Source organism: Mauremys reevesii, linkage group 16 (assembly GCF_016161935.1).
Source record: "Mauremys reevesii isolate NIE-2019 linkage group 16, ASM1616193v1, whole genome shotgun sequence".
NCBI lineage: Eukaryota > Metazoa > Chordata > Testudines > Geoemydidae > Mauremys > Mauremys reevesii.
The window spans coordinates 20,638,439-20,660,090 of NC_052638.1; the positions used below are offsets into that span (position 1 = coordinate 20,638,439).

Genomic DNA, 21,652 nt, shown 5'->3' on the forward strand with positions numbered 1-21,652 from the left:
CGAAAAATTTGCAGGGGGAGCATTCCCCCCCAACCCATCCTATTTGTACCACTATTTATCCTGTACTGCAATTAATGTATTGCTTTGAAATTGCAAGGAAATGTTGAGTAAGCAAAGTATCAGTATGCGATTTGAAATTTGGTCAGTGCACCAAGTTTAACAACCCTATTCACATAACATTGCTATGGAATCTTTAATGACCAGAAACGGTCAGGGTTATAGTTTTAAGTTTAATCAGATGGCCCCTCCAGTAAAACAGTGACCCTCACCTCTGTGCTGGACACCAGAGCGATACTGATCAGAGGGAAGAGTGCCACCTACTGCACTGCCACCACTTAGTAAGCACTTCTGTATTATTCCTGACTTTTCTACCACTCATTTACTCTTCCAGCCCTTCCTCCTTAACTAGCTATAACTGACAGTATCAGGTTAACTAAAACATATTGAAACATTTATCTGATAAGCTAAAGGAAGGCTCTCATCTCTTATAATAGGGGCTGCTGACCTAATTAAACATTAAATCAACTGAAACATCAGAAAAAAAAAGAACATTGTAAGATTTAAATCTATTATGTTTGTGTCTCTAGTGAATATGTACAAAACATATGTAAAATACAACAGTTGCAAGTGTCCATCTAATTTACAAGCAGTTTGCTAGATTTATTAGCTCTGAAGTCAGTTCCAAATTGCTGCATAAAGTACTGGAACACTGACAGGTAAAATGCAGGAAGGGATCAATGAAAGGGTACTATTGACTACTTTGAAGTTTAGAATTGCAACACTATACACTACTGCTTGGGCTGTTGCTGGAAAAAAGATGCAAATACTGAACTAAGCAGTCTGTAGGAATTTATAATGCTATTTTTGTTTTGGCCAAACGGGACCAGATGCTAATCTTAAACATGATAGACATACCACCTTTAGTCTGATATGGCACAAAATACAATAGCAAATTTTCAGGGACAAGTAGCAATAGCGGGAAACCTCCGAGGTGAGAATTTAACAGTCATGCTGGTGGAACGGGAGGATATGTTATGCTCATAAAAACAAAAGAAAACTTGCCGTAACTAGCAACTGTTCTGAGGCAAGGTTCTCCACATATCTGTGACCTGATAGAGTCCTGTTATTCCGTTACTTGAGGATCCTGACCATATGGTTGTCAAGCACACCAAACAGTGGGGTATTTTTGGAACGAAGACAAACGTCCACTACGAACTAGGTGGAGAAATCCCAATTCGTTTCACCTGTGACGTTTGAACAAGGAAAAAAAAAGACTAAATGAATTTACATGTGCCGCCCTGCTGCTCACCTGAGAAAGCACTTGCGCGCATATGAAGAGTCCTTACAGCCTGTTACTAATCTAACCCTTCACAGCTGTGCCCATCCTCCGAGCTGTGTGTGTGGCTGGAGTAGAAACACGCTACGTGCCGTTTCATGTCTCCATCATTTGTTTGAAAGTGCTCAGCACTCCAAGCCTGAAATAGACAAACGCGTCCATTGCGATCACTAAACAAAGCGGAGTTTCGTGGTTTTGCTGGCCAGGATTTGGTTCTACGACCCGTTCAGAGCCATAATCACTTCCCTTCCTTTCCCTGCTTCGATGAAAGTGCCTTCCAGCGCACTGCATCCCCTGTCGTGTGAGGCGATTCCGCTCCCGCTTTCCCTTCCCAGGCCCGCTGGGATGGATCACCCGAGAGCGGGGAGCCAGGGCCAGGCAGCCAGCTAAGCGCGCCTTTTTATTAACTCCCTGTAAAGTAATAGCTCCACTGTAGCTGTCCCCCCCCGGCCAGGCAGCAGCGTGCGCTGGGCTCTTCTCGGCCCCGACGCTGCAGGCAGCACAATGGAGCGGGGCGAGCCGCCGAGCCCGCCACACGCTGCCTCCCCTCACAGCTGAGGCGGCTTTTCTGCAGCCACCGGACTTGGGGGAGCGGCTCCTGCTCCAGCCTGAGCGGACACCGCGCTTGGCTTGGCGGGGACCCCTGGCAGCGGGCACAGCACGCTCTCCCCTCCCCGCGTGTTTCAGACACGGCCCGCCGCCGGGCTCCCCACGCTCGCCTCAGGGAAGGGGAAATCCCTGGGCGCGGGGCAGGCTGCCGGCACCTGTGCGCGCCACGGGGCTGGGACGGGCCGGCAGGGAGTCTCCCCTCGCACCCGCTGCCTTCTTCCCAGCTCTGCCCTGTGTGGGGCGCCCCCTGCCCGGGCGGGCTCCGAAGGGAGCGGCCCCGCTGGCGAGGCTGCGGGGGGGTGGGCACATGCGTACAAGCGGCTCATTCCGACAAACCCGCCCCCCCTTCTTAAATGAGCTTCAGTGAGCGGCAGCCGAGCTGGGAGCCGCCGAGCTGCTGCGGGCGGGCTGCCAACCGGCCGACCCCGGGGGAGCAGCGCGCCCCGGCCGGCCCCCTGTGCCACGGGCGCGGCACGCCCCCCGCTAGATGGGACTGAGCGCGGCGCGAGCGAAGGCTCCAGGCGCGGAGGGGTTTGGCTGAGCTCGCTCCTGGCGGGGCGGCTCCCCTGAGCCCGGGGCACCGGGCATGGCCCGGGGGGAGACCTGAACCCGCCCAGCCGCACGAGCAGCTTCCCCCGCCGGACGGCAGCGGGCGCGGGGGCCGGCGCTGCGCGGCGCTCGGGCGCCCCCGGCTCTGCGCGGACGTGGCTATGCCTCGCCTCTGACTCGCTGCCGCCCCGGCGCTCGGTCCTGGGCCAGGAGCCGCAGGGACGGGCCGCTCCGGGGCCGCTCCGCGCGGGAGGGAACATGGCCCTGGACAAACTCTGCTCGGTGCTGGAAGGTAGGAGCCCCGCGGCGGGAAGCGCGTGGGGACGGGCGGCGGCACCTGCGCCAGCTCCCGGGGCTGCCGCGCCCTCTCCCCGGGCCCGGGGGCTGCGCACGCTCCAGCGCTCCTCGCCCCTTGGGGAGGAGGGTCGGGTCTGGCCGGCTGTGCCCGGGCGTTTGGTTCTCCCCTGCCCCGCTGTCTGCTCGCCGAGTGGGGGACCTGGCTGGGCAGAGGCTTCGTCCTGAGCCTAGGTGGGCGGAGAGCTGAGCGCTCAGGGCGCCCCCAGCCCAGTGGCTGTTGCTGCTGGTGGGTGCCCGGCCTGGGGCCGGAGGGAAACACCAGCGCTTGGCTTTTCAGGGTGCTGAGTGCCTGCAGTTCTGGCTGAATCTGAGGGCAGTTATGGGTTGTCGTCAGCTCTGAAAATCGGGCCCTGCGGATGCCCCAAAGGAGTGACCACTTCTGAATATGTGGTTATATGATAACAGGATGGGGAATGGGAGGCAAGGGACCATCTCTGGACACATCCAGAAGCCCTGCCAGATGCCTGCTGGCTGCCTGTATTCTGGTGGGTGTGGGGGTGACCAGAGGGAGAGTTATGGTAACAGTGACTACTGAAATGCACAGTATGGCTCCGAGGAAAATCAAGAACTCCATATTCCTCCTTTTCCCACTAAACTACTCTTGCTGCTCTGCTAACACTCCAACACACTGCATGGCTCTGGTCAGGTATTTATCATTCTTAGGCAGAGCAAGATCTCGTTCTAGCAAAATAACACACAATCAATAGAGTGTGTCACAGACCACCCAGTCCTGTCTGCCTCCTGATCCACCTTTGTTTTGGCTTTCTCTTCAGTTTTACTTCTCCATGTTCAGAGGTAAAGGTTTAGGATTAGGCTCCTTATCTGAGCATCTCATTGTCTGATAGCATGACTTCTATACCTCAACAGTGGGGAGGAAGGTTTATTTTATATGAAGCCAGACCTGACAGTTAACTTTGCCTCTCAGATAATTTGCAGCATTCTCTATCTTTTGTAGCAATAGCTGATTTAAACCATCAGGGAGCCTTTGATTCTTTGTTTAAATGATAGAACATTCTGTTAGGAAATACTGTTTAGGAATGTTTGCTTGCTTGAAACAGGATAAAACACAAAGGCAGATACCGCAGGTGGAAAGCAGTATTTCTTGTGTAGTGATGATCTAGGATATGAAAGTTGCAAAGAAGTCTATTTTAAACCCAAAATGAGTCCATATCATATGCAGTCCATTTTCTTACACTACAGAGTTGTTTTGGCAAACTAAATTTAAATTATTTCTCACTTATTTCCCTCTACATCTAGATAAATATTTACATTAAGTACGAAACATGATATTTGCAATAATGTATTTTCTTTAATGATTACATTAACATTCTTCTGCTATTGCTAGACAGCAAAGGCGGGTAAGGTGTGTTCAATCTAAAATCTGACTTTTTTTTTAAATTCTCTCTGAAAGACAGCTATATTCATAAAATACAGTTGGCATAAACACTTCTTGAATTATACTCCCCAAGTGCAATTAATCCTGCATGTGTAGAGTAGGTGTGCTTACTGTGTACGTGTGAGTGTAAACTGTCTCCTTAGAAATGTCTGTATGTCTACAATCTTCTTAACACAATCTACTGGAGACTCTGTAGTGTTTATAGATTTTCTTAAGACCTTTTTCAGGTTCTTTTGTGAGTTTTTATTTGGTGTCTGTGACTTGAATATGCTCAGTTAAAATATATAAACTGCATAAAGAGTTGAAATGTTAGTGAGCTCTTAATTCTAAATACACCATTCACCCCTGACTCCAGAAATAGCCTCTGATTACTTGACATCATGTGCTGTCTTCTGTCCTATCCAAAAGAAAGCTTTCTATAGCCAGATTATTATATCTAAAAATGAGGTTCCTATAAACAGGCACATAGTTTTAATTTTAAAAGTGAACTATTATGAGCACTTTTCAAATTAATCTTTAATATTTTAAGTTGCATGTTGTAAGGGATTTTAGAAGCTTGAAAGATAGTTACTTGAATTGGAGAGAGTCCTGGGCTATTCTGCCATTTGTTTGTTTGTTTCAAGAGACCTTCCTGTTGAAATTGAGGGGGAGTCCTGCTTTGAACATATATTAATTACTAGTATTTTCCATCAGATCTTAATGTATTGCTGTGGCAAATCATTCTCTCTAACATTTCAGAACATTTTGCTCTTCTGTTCTTGGCATTGTGAAATGCACAAGCATTTTGCTGTCAGCCATCAGAAACGTATTTTGGGTTGCAAATTTGAGGGGAGAATCAGGGCCATCATTCAGTTTTTATCTTCTGATTGCTCAGAGCTACTGTATGGACTTCCTTCACTATCAGTAATGCAGACTGTGACTTAAATCAACCCCCAAATCTGATTTTAATGCACAATACTTACGCACAATACTGAGTAAAAGATTTGAAGATTATTCTTATGAATATTGGGGTAGCTGGTTTTAATTTGCTCCCATCTTGCTCCACCAAGTGATAGCCAATATTTATTGAAAGAAATGGTGGAGTAGGACAGTGCTAAGGTTTTGACCACTGCAGGCTTTGCTGAAGTGAAGCCCAGCCAATGCTGACCTGTTTTCTTAGTGATGCACATTACTTCTGTGTGAGCAACCAGACTCCAATTCCCAATGGGATTTTTATCTGAGAACCTATATACTTCACTAGCCTGAGAAAGTGACATGCTTTCCCCTCCCCATATCTCAATGAGATCTTCAAATGCGCTGCCCTAGCCATTTTGATTGACGTGCGGTACGTGGAACATAGCTGGTCAAGTGTAGGAAACTCTAAAATAGCATATTACAACTCTTTTGAATTTCTCAGGAGGGAGACGCAGGCCTCTTTATAATTAAGGTCATGATTCCTTCATCCTTTAGAACCTGTAACTAAATGTATCTATCTTTAGTGTTAGTGCATCATCTTATTTTCCCTGAAATGTAGCAGATAAAGGGTGGTTTTGTTCTCTTGTCCAGCCCATGCATCTCTCCCCATCACACATACACGCACTCCCTGCAAACAAAATCCTCAAATAAAAAAAAAACCCAAAACATAAATGCTGATATAAAATTAGGAATTGATAATTATACTTGCTAAATTTAAATCCTGGAATAGTGTGGGGAAAAAACAGTGCTAGCCAGAGGGATCAGTGGGATTTTTCAGGTCTGGTATTTCTCAAACAGCAGAACTAGAAGTAAACATTTGTGCCCTTTGAAAGTCAGCATTCCCAGATTTCCAGAGATGCACAGTATTTAACTTCCATCTCTGGCAGGTTGCAAGAGCATGGACCTTGAAATCGCATAAGTGTGATTAATGTTGCCATTCTCCCCAGCCCATCATTTGGAATATGGCATAATTTTACTACCTAATTATTCATAACCAGAGATTAATGCTTTATTCCACTTTAAGGCTGGTAATCCCACCTTGCCGTTTTCAGATTCAAAAAGTGCTACAATGAGCCAATAATGTTGAAGTTAAGTAGAGAAAATATTTTAAAAATAGAGAAGCTGTTATTTGTCCAATTATAAACCACAGTAAGAACTACAAGGGCCCAATGAAGTTAAATGAAGGAAATTTCAGAATGAGGGCAGTTAAGAAGCTACAAAAACTTTATTTTTAACTTACAAAATGGGAATTACATATGATCTCAGCAGCAACGCTTAAAAATGCTGAGGACCAAGCAGCTCCCTTTGAGTTCAGCAGGAGGTTTCACATGTGAATGAATTACAGGATTGGGCCGCAAAAGCAGCTTTATTTGTGCCTGCATGTGCTTGGTGGTAATCATTTTGCACTCTTGTTAATGCATTTACAAGTTTAAAAGCATATGAACGGTACTGCTCTCTCTTAAAGTAGTTTAACTTAATCAAAGGTTTGTTTAATTTACTAATTTCCCTAAGACTGCACAGGCACTTTAAAAAAATCTTATGGCAAAACTGTTGAGAACATTTCTCGGTTCCACACTTGTGCATATGCTAAGAAGACTACAACATGCCTCAGGTGGCACGTGACCAGGATTCATAACTGAATTTGGTCCACTGTTGGGATTATTAGCTTCCAACCTGGCCCAGGTGGGAACTGACTGGGAGTGCGATGTGAATGCTGATCCATGCCCCCACAATTGTAGTGAGAACAGAGAATGATCTAGTATTGATGCTAAGGGAGATTTCAAAATATGTAATCAAACTTATCACTTAACTAATGAAAAAGCCATGATTTTCTATTTTCCCCCCAATTTATTTTATGGAGAGAGACTTTACAGAAGGATTAAAAAATGCAGCTTCTCATTCCATCTGTCTGATATTCACCTATCACAATTGCATGGCTCAGTGCAGTGGAAGATAGAGTGCTTTTCTGGGAGTAGTTACTACTGAAAACTGTATAATTGTTCCTGAAATTGCAAAATCTTATTTACAGAATAATCTAACTTAAGGAAATAACCATACCCTGAATTGCATGTGTCATCTTGGGACAAAATATGCTCCTTTTTATATATGGTGCCCTAAATACTATGGGGATAGGAGCCTTCTAAATAAGCGTCCTGCTGCTCTGCATGGAGGAGTGTAACGTCCCACCAATTTGCTCTTCTCTAAGCATCTGCAGAATTAGATAGAATATCATGTAAGTGGCCTGTCTCAATGTATTACCAGCAACTATTCATATCCTAAGATCTGAAGACTAGCTTAATTGGAACTGATAAAATAAATAAAATTAAAAATGAAAATTTAAACAAAAAAAGCAACTATATTTTTGGGAAGGTTTTTCCCCATTTATTTGACGAGTTATATGCTCCACTCCATTTCCTGGTTCTTACAGGACAGACCCTGTATTAAGTGTCCCTGCTCTGATATGTGGCAGAGAGGGGTTACCAATGTTTTAATAAGTGCCCATCACAAAAATTCTCTCCTTTGTCTATGATAAAAACCAGGACCAGTGTCTGCTCATGGAGAGCAGGAGTTAGGGACAGGGAAAAATCATTAGTTTTTCCATTTAGACACACTCAAGTTCTCAAACAAAGTGTGGGGCAACAGCACTTGCCAAACAAATGTATTCATGTGGACTTAGCTGGAAATGTGTTGGGGGTATTTCCCCTCCTGAAAAATATACTGACTAAATTGATAGTAAAGAAAAAGTCTGAGGATACAAATAGAAGGGAACAGAAAGATGTCTTCCTCCAAGCCACTGTTAGTTTTTAAATACATGTCATTTGGTTCAATCTGTTCTATTCCTGCTTTAAATCAAACACATGTTCTTCAGAAGTATTTTTAGGAATCCCAGGAATAAGTCCTTTCTAGCAATAGCCAGAGAGCAGGTAAACTCTGTCAACATCAAGGAAACCACCCCAACATCCCTTTAATTTGATGACAGACATTTAACAAGTAACTTTCTGGGGGCTCCTTGCCAGCACATTATGTACATGCAGCCTTCCCAGCAGCCCACTGCCACAGGCAGCTTGAAGGAACAATGAACAAAAATGCCTTCACAAAGGAAAGCCCATGTTTGGAAGCTGAATGTTTTTCTCCTTCCAACAGAGGATAATGCTTGTAGATGTACCCAGGGATGTGTCAAGGGTAAACAGGACCTGGATTGATTGAAATAACAAGGCACTCTACAGTTGCTTGTGTATTTCTGGGGGAGGAGGGAGTAAGAAATTTTACTGGCCCTCTTCAGGAAAACTGAAGGTGGCCATTAGAAATGTGGATTAGCCTATCCATTCGGGCACAGCTTGATCTGCCACTGGTTTTGAGTAAAGGAGGTTGGGAGAACTGTATTACTCCCTGAAACCAGTTAACTTGCTTTCAGTGAGCTCCCACTTGCCTCTATAGCAGTCTTCTGAGGAATTGTCCTGGAAACAGCTGGAGTGACAGGTAACTGCAACATGAGTGTACAAAACTCTGAATGCATTCAAACATCTCACTGGCACACCTTATTCTTGTCAAAGCTGGCATTTTGGAGAGGTGTTAGTCACTTTCCAAGCTGATGAAGCTCAGTTTTGATATACAGCTTTTGTAGTGCAAAATAACATTTTTTTAAAGAAGTTTTACAACTCGATTAGCATGCTCCAGGCTAGGGGTGGGCAGTAACTTTCACGGGGGGGGGGCACTCCACGAATTTTGGTAAGTTGTCATGGGCCACACATTGCTGCTATATTAATGAAGGGATGCGGCATCTGGGAGGGAGTTTGGTGCAGGAGGGGGCTCCGGGCAGAGGATTGGGGTGCAGGAAGGGGTGCGAGGTTCAGGCTCTGGCCTGGAGGCACTTACCACAGGCGGTTCCTGGCCGGCAACACAACAGGGCTCAAGCAGGCTGCCTGCGTGCTGTGGCCCCACGCCTCTCCCGGAAGCGGCTGCTGCTGGCGTGTCTCTGCACACCCCTTGGGGGGGTGGGAGAGGGGCAGTAGGGGTCTCTGCACTGCCAGCCCTTGCAAGCACCGTCCCCGCAGCTCTGGCCAATGGGAGCTGTGAGGAGGGTGCTGGGGGTGGGGGCAGTGCACAGAGCTGCCTCCCCCTCCCCCCCCCCCACCAGGGGCATGCAGAGACTTGCCAGCAGCAGCAGCAGCCAGCCACTTCCGGGAGCGGCATGGAGCCAGGCCAGGCAGGCAGCCTGCCTGAGCACCCCGCTGTGCCATGGGACTTTTAGTGGCCTGGAGATCGCAAGGGGGCAGCCGAAGAGCCTGGTGGGCCAGACAGAAATGTTAGATGGGCCGAATCCAGCCTGCGGGCTGTACTTTGCCCACCCCGCTCTAGGCAGAGGTGACTGACAAACTAGCAAAGACTTATCTTCCCCTGGTTCACACCTGCTCAACTGCTACCATATTCTGTCATTCCTCTGCCATATTGAGCTGTGCACCAAAGAAACCCAATATAAACCACTAGAGCTACTTACTCATGGGGTAAACTCTAGCCACTAGCTCTTGACACTTACTCATTCAACAGCCTGCAATACTCTGTGAGACCACAAGAAAACAGAGAAACTGCACATTATGTAAACCACAAGAATCAATGTAATCTTGAGGCGGTAGAACTGATAACCAGTCGATTTTGAGAGCCGGATTAAACAACAACAGTGGTGGTTCAACATTCCTTTGATCCATTAACAAGTATTGCTGAATGCCTGTAATAAACAGCAATGGAGTGGGAATTCTTACTGACCCAGATGTTACCTCTTGTCCATTTCATGAGCTAGACACAGCCTGAAGCAGGCCATTTGTGTGCAGACCAACTTTCTGAAGGGAAAAGAGATGACCCCGTTTAGGATATGTGTTCATCAAACTCCACAGTGTGTCTGTTTACCTTCCATTTTTTTCTATTTAGACTGTATGCTCTCCAGGGTAGGGACTGTTTTACTGGGTATCGGCGCAGTGCATAGCACCATGGGATGGATGGTGGTTAGGGCTTCTAGAAGCTACTATGAGGAGGAGAAGAGAGGAGGGAAGGAGAAGAGAGTACAGAAAATGTCCCCACTACATTAATAGCTAAAATTAATGTTAGACCTAGATAGACAAATCAATGGATGTGTGCGCTATGGTAGCCCTCTTAGCAGTTACAGCATGCTAGGATTAATGTTAGTTTCACAGAACAAATTAGCTAGATTTATGTATATGCAAAAGGACTTGCTCCCAAAGGGGGAGAAGTGGTTTCCATTAGGATCAAGCATGTGCTATTTTTTTCCCCTCTGTATCTGTCAGAGAGTAGCAGATCTCCTGGCAAGGCTCTCTATGACCTGTGTGTCACCAATTATTATGTCTGGGCTATATGAATATCTGGTACTTCCTGGCACAGAAGGTCTAGCATGGAGATAAAACAGTGAACCCTTAAGTAGGCAGTGTCTGCATCACTCTTCTCCCTAGGATCCTGACTACCACTATATATGTATAATGTTCTTTAAGTGACCAAGTGTTTCTTTAATTTTTCCATACTGTTTCTCAGGTCTGCATGGCTGCTCTCAAGATTGATATTCAGATTTCTCTGCATGTGCAGCTCCCCTATTGACATCATTGATGTAAGATTCTGATCTTAGAGCCACATGGCAGATTCTCATCTCTGCTTTTTGCTAGCTCTGTATGTGCAGATCCCCAGAGCACACAGAAAGAGGAGAGGTGAGATATGCCATGCAGCAGATGGGAGTGCGGAACTGTGCCTGTAGAATCAGGAGGATATTTCTTGCCAGATAGGTACAGGCATATGTCAAATCAAGTGCCCAATGCACTCGTATCTCTTTAAGCACAGTACTCAGGTACTCAGTTTGTCCTTGCAATCTATTTTAGAGCAAAACTGAGTTACTTACAAGCATCTGGCCTCTTTGTATAGTTAAAAATAAAAATGTGACTTGAACTCTCTGTACTTCAGTAAAGAAACGAGTATTTTATTTTTCATCTTATACATTCTCTAAAATGATTCAGCAAAGAAACCATTTCCCCCTCACCCTCCAACAATGCATTTGTTAAATTGTTTCAGATGAATGTTTTGATAATACAACACAGGCCTGTTTTAAAAAAAAAAAAGAGTAGTAATAATGAATAAAAATGTATATCATAATGCCTTCTCTGCTGAAGAATCCCAAAGCTATGGTGGCTAAATTATTCTATGCAAAGTCGGGGGGAGAGAAAAAAGAACAAGTAGTGATGCTAGGAAAACAAAACAAAAGCTCAAACTTTTTTTGTGTGTGTGTGCAATCTGTTACTTTGTTAATGGTGTGACTCCTGCTGTAGAATGAGCAGGCAATATGGCCTTTCACAACCAGGGAACTGAGATTTGCAGCAAATGCCAGATCCATGCACAATGGAAGTGCCATTGCAGTCATCTCTTCCCCACTGGAAGTGTGGCTGGCTCAGCAGCGATACTGCCATTGGTTCCCTAGTAGCCTCGTTTGGGTATTACACATCATGGAACAGAACTGATGCTGTTTCAAAGTAGCATTAACTTTCCTGATCTTACCCCTACAAACCTTTAGTCAGTAATCAGGGGAGCATGCCCCAAAGCAGCTACCTCCCATCCCCTCCATTTCTTCTAATAGGTCTCCCACAACCAACCTTGACCCTCTTTTAATAAATAAATAAAAATCCTTGATCTGTACAATGTGTCTTGAATTGGTGTAGTGCAAGACTAATCATATGCACTAGCCCCATACACCCAGTATTGGTAGACAGTTACTCCCTTGCACAGTGCGCATCAGGGTGGAATTTGGGATTATGTGCTATAACACATTCATTTTGCACTCACACTCAAATGCAGCTCTTTCTGGTGCACAGCAACTCTATGTAATAGGTTAAAAAAGGACACAAAGAATAATAATATGTCGTATTATAAAAGCAGGGCACTTTAGTCAGATACAATGTAATGACTTAATCCCGTTATCTTTGATAAATTGGCATCTAACTCCCTTTTTGGAAGATGCCATGGGACCTTTAATGCAAGCAGTCAGGACCTCTTTAGATCTTCTCCAAATGGTGGCTCTGTCTGAGCCCTAAATGCCATACTGGGAGACTAGTTCAGCACCACCTACCTCACCAATGCCCCTTCCAGCAGCATCTTGGATTTTCTCTAGTGGAAATCCCCCCCCCGCCCCCATCCATGTACTGATTGGCACAGTCTTGATTAGCATTTGAGGTCTGACAAGACTGTCAGAAGGTGGTGAGGCTTTGGAACATATGATTCCTATGTTATCAGAAAAACACAACTGTGCACAAAATATGGCTTCCTGGAGGTGACATTGCAAACCATGGAGGGTTGAAATAGGTCCTGGATTATTTTGTTCTTTCAAATCTTGTGCACTCATTGACTCACCCCACTTCCAGCCGGACAGCTACTCTTCATAGCTTCTCCACCTCTGTGGTAGCCCTACCATAAAATGGGTTCTCAATGTGTTTTTTTTTGTTGTTTGAAGCCCCTCCAACATGCTATTAAAAACTCCAGGGCACAGTGGGGGGAGGGGGCCTTGGAGCTTCTGTCCTACAGGTTGGGGGGGCGGTGCTAGTGGCTTCTGCCATGGGCCCCAGCCAGTCTAACACTGACCCTGCTTCACAGACTCCCTGAAACCAGCTCACGGATCTCCAGTTGAGAACTGCTGCCCTAGAGAACTGGGTCTTCACAGCTGCTGCTATGTTCCCATCTCTGAGGCTCTTTCTCCTGTATCATATTATTACCAGAGGCAGGAGGAACAGAAAAAGATGCCTTGTAAATGTCTGCAGGGACTGAGAATCCGATAGCAAGAGATGAAAAGAATAGGGGTAAAGAGGAAGAAAGTAAAGAAAGAAAGGAGAGAGGGAGGGATAAGGAATGAATGGAATGGTTTCGGGGAGGGGCATGGGACACAACCAAAAATTGTAACTCAGAGAGGGCTCGGCTCAAAAAGTTTGAAAACAACTGGTCTAACCCACTCTTCTGCTGTAATTGCCTACTTATCTGCTACTTATTCATGCTGTTCTGCAGGATGTGCGCCCTGTTCTCTTACACGCACATGCACACAGAGCTGTCACCTATTTATAGAATCAGCATGAGCTCTAGTGAAAACCAATCAGATTTTTTTAAATCCCCCAGGAGGTTTGTTTCTGTAACAGCACCCTTTAAAGAAGGGAAATCGCTGGATAGGGGCACTGAAATACAGAGCCTGGTTTTGTCTTCATTCAGAATGCAAGTGAGGCACTGAGCAAGTACCACTGAAATAAACATTGACACCTACTGATTCTTTTTTAAAGGCTGGGGGAAAGGCATATAATAAAAGTGACAGCCATAGTAGATATCTGTACCTAAAAAGAGAGAAACTGGCTGTCTGAAATACTGAATTACATTATGAAAAGTCTATATTTTTCTAATTGTGATTCATTCTGTTTGAAAAAACTCTGTCCAATTTTTGCATTGTAGGAAGCAGTACAAAGCTATAAAAATGGGGGTATATTGATTTGTCTGAGATTGCTGAATCCTTACCCAGCAGCAGCTCAGACATGCTGCATCTTTTAGAAAAGACCATAAATTCAGTAGCACAACATGGATATATTATCAACATGGAAGTGTGGAACTACACTTAATACAGAGATACAAGCCAAGTTCAGTTTAGCATTCCTGTCCCTAAAGACGATATAGGAGAGAACATATCAAAATCAAGATAATTGTATAGCAGCTATCAAGCTGCTTTGTGGAGAAAAATTCTAACAGATTAGAGTTCAGATATATGTCTGGAACAAACATCTGCATTATCATTAGTCTCTCTGTAGAGCATTTACATGTCCTTGAGTTTCACAGTTTAAAAAGATATCAAAAAAAGACCCAAGCAATATGAAAATAGAACGGAGTTTGTCCTGTACAAGAGATAGTAAATATCATCATTAAATCGACAACTTAGACTCTGAAAACTAAGATGTCAAAAATATAGCTTTTTTTTGTGTGTTTAATTTTTTTTTTTTAATAATTAACTACTGGAAAAACTTGGCTCTGGGGACCAGTAATGGGCTCTAGACTCTTTCTTCCCTATAATGCCTCTTCCAAGTCCAAGGCAGATGAGTTGTGATCAAGGGCTGTTACCATCTGTAACAGATGGGATACCGTCTGTTGGGAAATTATATTTGTTATAGATTAGTATTAATGAAAATATGGTATCACTGTACACATGGGGATTTGAAGGCTATGGACGAGTCTGTCCTGTTGTCTGAACTAATCCAGGGGAGGCAGAGATGCCTCTAGGAATGTTACCCTCGTTTGAAAGATTCATAAATCAAGTGGGACACAAAAGGCTACACAGTAATGATCTAGCCCAGCAGGGGAGAAAACTGTTGTCTGTGAGGAAAGGCAGATACCTGTATATGTAAGTTATTATGGGAAGTGAAAGGAGATGGAGAGCAGAGATGCATGTAACCCTGAATAAAGTCAGAACCTATAATCAGGCTTGGGGACAGATTACGTGTCTAAGAGCTCAAAGCTTGTAACTGTTTTCTACACGGCTGCCAGTGGGGGAGGGGGTTCACAAAGGGGGAAAAGGCTGATTCAGTGGGAGCCACTGATCTGCTGGTATGCTGACAGGAAGGTGGCAGGGAGAGCCTCATGAAAGATGACAGACTTCGGAGTAAATGCAGTTCACTGTTCTGCAATGGCAAGATTATGCCTTGGCTGGTTGAGCTACTACACAGGGTTAGGACTGAGGCCTGGTCTGTGCTACAAAGGTAGTTGGACATAAGCTGCTTTGTGTCAACCTAGTTGTGCACATCTGTGCTTAAATTTGTTTCCCACTGATGTAAGTGCCCCATTACAGTGATACAGTAACACCACCTCTTCAAGTGGCATTGAGCCATGGTTGATGTACTGAGGTTGATGCAGCACAAGGGTAGACTCTGCGTTGACCCTAACGGTCCTCCGGCAGCTGTCCCACAGTGCTTGACTCTGACTGCTCTGGTCACAATTGTGAACTCCACTGCTGAGGGGTCATGGTTACTGGAAGCCCTTCACTCCCCCTTTTTAAAACCCTGTGGATTTTTGAAATGCCTTTTCTGGATTGCCAAGCTTGGAAAGCACATCTTAGAAGCCCTCCACTGTTGTGCAGAACTGCCTAACTGACCATGCCAGCTACCTGCTCCAGACATGCTCTGGTCTGGAGTAATATTAGATCTCCTGGGCCTGTGAGGAGAAGAGGCTGTGCCGGCATGGCTATGGGCCAGCCACAGAAATGTGGACATCTACGAGCAAATCGCATAGGGGATACAGGGGAAGGATGCAACGCATGGAAGTGAAGGAACTGTGGCAGGCATATCAGAAGGCCGGGGACACCAAGTAGGTATGGTGCCAAGCTGCTGATTTGCCACTTTTTACAAAGCTCTGCATGCCATGTTCAGCGTGTGGATACCGCTGAGGAACCTGAGTCACAGGCCCCTGCTGTGAACAGTGAGCACAAAGATGGGGGGCATGAAACGGGGGTCCAAGTATGCTGCAAGCCAGGAGCTGTTTGAGACTCCACCGAAGTCCAGTCAGTCCCAGCAACTGAGCCATGGGTCAGCCTGATGCAGGTAAGTATGTAAACGTATTTCCCGTTACAATGATGCTGATGGCACCCCCAATTTAACAGGACACAGCTATTGACTTTTCATTAATTTACTCATACTAGAAGAGGTTTTTATCTGCTTCTCAATCCCCTGTACAGTTAGAGGGGAGAGCCATGCAGAGCTGTTTATGTACACAGGGACGTCTCTTGAATCCTCCTGAGAGATCTCGATGAAACTTTCATGGAGGTACTCTGCAATCCTTTCCCGTAGGCTTCTAAGGATGGCTACCTTATTCTCTCTCTGCAGTGGGATGCTTTCCCATGCCATTTGGTGATAAGTTTGGCGGGCAACATTGCAGTAAACAGGCTAGCAGCGTATGGACCCAAGTGCCTTCTGGAAGCCAGTAGCAGCTGTGCTCTCTGTGTCTTTGTCACCCTCGAGTAAGATATCGGCTAAAATCTCTGGCACCATTTTCCACAGGCGATAATGTTCAGTACCGTTGCCCTACTGTAGTAGAAGTGTCAAGAAGCATGTCTTATTTAAAACTTTAGGGACCACGGGAATGAAGTTCTAAATCTTAACTTTTACTTTTTGTTGTGACTATACTGACTTCACATACCACAACCATGGCTCTCTCAGATCTGTGTGCGCATATCTAAAATGGACATGAATGTTCCTTCACCTTCTTTAGCTCTGTTCCATACATTTAAGTTTTTTTTAATTTATTTGCTTTTAACTTGCACAGAATATTTTTGCAGTGTTTTTGTTACTCAATAAAATTCTACTGTTTGGAAAATAATTTAATCTTTATTCATTCCCAACATACGCTGCACAATTCCTAGCAGTACTGAAAGCACCCTCTGACTAATTATTGTAGAGTGTGACACAACTCGTACAATCAGTAACAAATACAATCATAAATGTACACCATAAAAATTAATAGGTGCCTTGATACTGCTGTATTCATAGATACGCACCACGAATCACACTATTCCTAACAAGTCATCAAACCGCAGGGACAGGTAGAGCACAATACACCACAATGAATTATTGTAACTCACTGTTAAAGGGCTCTTTCAAAGCCTCCCCAACCAAATATAGCTCTGCTAGTAGCCCTTGTATCTGGCTGCTCAAACTCAGCAGACAGCCACTCTACCTCCACCCAGGTGCCACTTTTCCCCTTTGCTTAACAGATATTATGCAAGACACAGCAGGCAGCTAGAACCATTGGGATGTTTTTTTACTGAGATTCAATCGTAAACAACGCAAGCATTTCTTCAGTCCACTGAAAGTGCATTCAACTGTTGTTCTGCACTTGCTGAGCCAGTAGTTAAATCTGTACTTGGTGCTGTCAGGGTGGCTGGTGTACTGCTTTGTGAGCCAGGGCCCTAAGGGGTAGGCTGGCTCCCCCAGGTTTGCTATTAACATTTCAACATTGCCAAGGGTAATCCATTGGTTGGGAAAGCGAGTCCCTGCTTGGTAGCTTTCTGAACAGTCCTGTGCTCTTAAACATGTGAGCATCATGCACCATCCCATACCGACCAATATTGATGCTGGTGAAGCATCCCTGGTGATCCACCAACACTTCCATAACCATAGAAAAGGAGCCCTTCCTGTTGATGGCACTCTGTGGCAAGGTGGTGTGGTGCCAAAATAAGGATATGAGTGCCATCTGTTGCCCTGTTGCAATTCAGGAACTCCACTGCTGCAAACCCATCCACACTGTCCTGCACGTTACATAGGATTGAGATTCTCAGCATCAGGAGACAAATTCTGGCCCTGCACACTTGCATGACACTGACCCCCATGTGTATTTTCCAACTCCAAAACGATTTCCCACTGACAGGTAGCAGTCTGGTGTTGCGAGTTTCAACAGTGGGATTTTCAGTCGCTTCTCCACGGTCGGTACCGCTCTCATTCTGGTGTCCTTATGCAGGAGGGCCGGAGTGAGCTTGGCACATGCATCCAGAAGTGCGGCTTTACACATCAGAAAGTTCTGCAGCCACTGCTCATTGTCCAAAGCCTGTATTATGATGCAATCCCACCAGTCAATGCTTGCTTCTTGGGCCCAGAAGCAGCACTCTACCACCTGCTGTTGCTCTGGAAACACCAACAACTTTGAATTGGTTCTCCCTATGTTCCACAGCCATTTCTCTTCCATGAAATTGTATGTTCCCCCCCAATTCTGTTCTTGCAGCTCTGCAAATACTACAGGATCAGGCATCTTGTGCTTGCAATGCTTGTGACATTAATGGAGAGTTGTGCAGGCTCTACACTTCCATCATAGATGGCGGACAGCAAGAATGGTGTCACAGGTGTTTGGGATTTTTAAAAAAGGGGAAAAGATCATGGGGGGATAAATGATATTTTGGGATGGTGAAAGTTGCATGCTGGGAAACTGACCTCTTGCTCCAGGTCACCCGTGTGACTCGTTTCCGCCCCACCAGGCATTGCCAAAACTTCCCAAAGGATAGTGTGGCGAATGGTGCTGAATTGCATGCTTAGATACGTATCCATGCACTGCACTGTTCATTGACACAAGCACTCCTGGTGAGCACACACAGCGCTGACACAAGGAGTTAAGTATCTCTTGTACATTAAAACATATATACTGTTCCCATTTTCAAAAAGAAGTTGGTAGAGCACTTCTCCAGAGGTGATTGCTGCTCCCATAAAGACCTGTTCAAGGACCAGTGCTATTAGTACCAGCAATGCAGTAGTACTGCAGTGACTAGAGAGAGACATGTATGTGGGCATATTAAACAGGTTTATGTGTATCAGAGGCACTGCTGCGAGTTACAATAATTCCTTGTAAAAGTACAATTCTGTAAAGCAATCAGGATGTATGATTTGGCAGCACATCGAATTTGATAGGCTTTGTCCAATTCCTAAAGGACTCGTCAGTCTGCCACCACAACTGATACCCGTACTGGAAGTCTCAGCAAGAAGTGAGGTTTGAATGAACATAGAAACTAAGCTACCCTTTCGCTCCTAAAGGTGGTTCTCTAGCTTCGTAATGAGATGCATTGGCAAAGCCATATGGAGAAGCCTAAACTACTGTTACTATTGTTATGAGCTGGGTACAACCTTGTTCAAACTGTGAATGAGCAAATGAGCACTTAATTTAAGACAGGTAGGGGCCACACCTGAAAAAAGGCCTGTTAGGCTATGTGTACATGCCAAAGAAAAACTGCAGCACTGAATCTTGGAGCCAGGGTCAATTGACTTGGGCTCATGAGCTGCAGGGCTAAAAATAGCAATGTAGACATTCCCACTCAGGCTGAAGCCTGGGCTCTGAAATTCACTGAGGGTGAGGGGTGTCTGAGCCCAGGCGCCAACCTGAGTGGGAACATCTACGTGGCTGTGGGGCTAAAAACAGCAAAGCCCAGGTCAATTAAGCTGTGCTCTGAGAGTTGGTGCTACAGGTTTTTCTTTGCAATGTAGACATGCCCTTAGAGTCTGCCCAGAAACTCGCCCATATGCATGGGGCGTTGTGAATAGCGGGGGTGTGGAAGGGGAGGGTTTGAGAAAACACACAAACTGAGAACAGACCACAACAGAGAGGCAAGAAGGCCAAGCAGCCCAGTGATCCTGGAAAGCTAGCAGCACTTTGGGTCTGATGTTGGCAACAGAGGCTTGGGGTTTGTGAACTAAGAAACTGCTTCTTTTGTTCTTGATTTCTCCTGCATTTGGAGGAGCAGAATTTTTTTACATTCCTTGTAAATAAGATTTTATCAAAGAAAATACCAGATGTTTCAATTTCTACTTCTATCTGGAACATACCTAGGGCCTGAATGTTGAGTAGCTTCTTTGGGTCAAAAAGTAGATTAAAGTCCTCTATCTTCAGGACTGTAAATCCAGCAGTTTTCACAAGCAGTAAGTTTTTCCTAGGAATTAAAATAACTGATTTGCTTTTAATATACCGGTATGTGTATTTTGACTGGTGATTTGGATTCATTTGGGTGTTGCCTGAGTAAGGGCTGCAGAAAAAGACCTCTGGGTTCTGTTTCCATTATTGATGTCTTACCTGTTCTGTTTCTCACCAGTGTTGTTAATAACAATACTTGTAGTGGAAGGGATTGCTGTGGCACAGAAGACACAAGGTACAGTATTGACAAGATTTTCTTTAAAAGAAACTTAAGGTTTTCTTGTAATTTTTAAATAAAGTAAGCTGGGTAGATATGGGAAATCAGAAATGCTTTCTTGTTAGGATATTTAACTTGCACTAATAGTACTTTGTAAGATTTACTTCTGTTTTTATATATATTTTTCTTTACTGCATTTCATTTTGCCAAATAAATACAATTCTTATTGCAAATAAAAAATAGTTAACTGCAAATAACTATCTTTTTCATATCCAGATCAGTTCAGTCCTTTATAGGTAGAACAAAACAGTAGAGAGCCTTCCATTTTCTGTGTATATCAGCAAGCCTTTCCAATTTTTTAATAGGTCTGCATTTCCCTCAGAATGTTAGGAGACAGTCCCCATTTGGGGATGGGGACAAAGCAAATGGCTTTACAAGCCAGTTTCTCCCTTAGATTGGAATAACCTGCATAGGAGAGAGAGAATTCCTTGATTTGACACTTGCAGAATTTCTTTTGACTTCTTCTGCAGAAGAGACTAAGGGTCCCAACCCTCAGGCTCCAGAATTCTCCCAAGATTCTTGTGTATTTTGGAGGGATCCACTAGAGCAGGGCTCGGCAACCTTTCAGAAGTGCTGTGCCGAGTCTTCATTTAGTCACTCTAATTTAAGGTTTTGTGTGCCAGTAATACATTTTAACATTTTTAGGTCTCTTTCTCTAAGTCTATAATATATAACTAAACTGTTGTATGTAAATAAGGTTTTTAAAATGTTTAAGAAGCTTTATTTAAAATTAAATTAAAATACAGAGTTCGCCCTCCCCCACCCCCCAGACCGGTGGCCAGGACCCGGGTAGTGTGAGTGCCACTGAAAATCAGCTTGCGTGCTGCCTTTGGCATGCGTGCCATAGGTTGCCTACCCCTGCACTAGAGGCTGCTAGAAAGTCCTTTCACCATGGAATCCCTCTCAAAAGCCCAGTTCTCCAGTGTATAAGGGAAAGTTGCATATGTTCATTATGGTTGCTTCCCTTATGAGAGAGGGAGAATCTAGCAGAAACCCAGTTGTCCTGTCCTGCCCTACCCTTTCAAAGCCTGCAGATCTTAAACTCCGCCAAGGGATATGCATAGTGTTAAGATGGTAGAGAGGTGGCAGGGAAATCTGCCTGGAGGGCCCCCTCTGTATGCATAGCTCCAGGGAGTGATCTGGTATGGTATCTTAATTTATCAAACCAATTAACCTCAGGGCAGGAATCGTAGTTTTCTGTGTGTCTGTACGGATCCCAGTTCCAGACTAGGGCCTCTCAAACTAGTGCAATATTTCTTGTTTGTTATTAACACTGCCATATTTAGCAATAACTATTTTAAACATTGTAAATATTGTAATGAACCACATGCTATAGATGAAGGTCTTTAATTCAAGAGCATGTGCTTGAGTGCATTCCTGAATCAGGCCAACAGCAGTAATGTGATCAGAGAAATCAAGTGTCCAGTCCTGCTAAGCCTTGCCCTTGAACTTCAATGGGTCAGACTTGCATATGAATGGGGAAGAAAACTGAGTGGTAATGTTGAGTGGGTTTTTTTTTTCTGTAGCAGTTCAGTGCATTGTAAAGGAGTATAGCACTATTGCATCCCACAGTGACTGACTTGAAAAGAAGCTTCTAACTTGCATCACAGGTTCCCCACCATTCCTCAGTAGTAACTAGGCAGATCTGAATTTCCAAAATAGTGGGTGGGATATGTCATGCTGCTAATCTATCATATGCTTTTTACAGAAATAAAATCCCTTTGCT

The 21,652-nt window shown here is 44.7% G+C and overlaps 1 protein-coding gene across 2 annotated transcripts in view; it reads left to right on the plus strand.

The window, feature by feature from the left end:
- The first annotated feature begins 2,327 nt into the window (after window positions 1-2,327).
- Window positions 2,328-21,652, plus strand: part of NETO2 (neuropilin and tolloid like 2) — a 45,194-nt gene continuing 25,869 nt past the window's right edge. For both annotated transcript variants that reach the window (XM_039502710.1, XM_039502711.1), the window contains exons 1-2: window positions 2,328-2,786; window positions 19,828-19,884. In XM_039502710.1, the coding sequence (XP_039358644.1) occupies window positions 2,753-2,786; window positions 19,828-19,884 (91 nt within the window). In that variant the 5' untranslated portion in view covers window positions 2,328-2,752. The remainder of the gene's footprint in view (window positions 2,787-19,827; window positions 19,885-21,652) is intronic.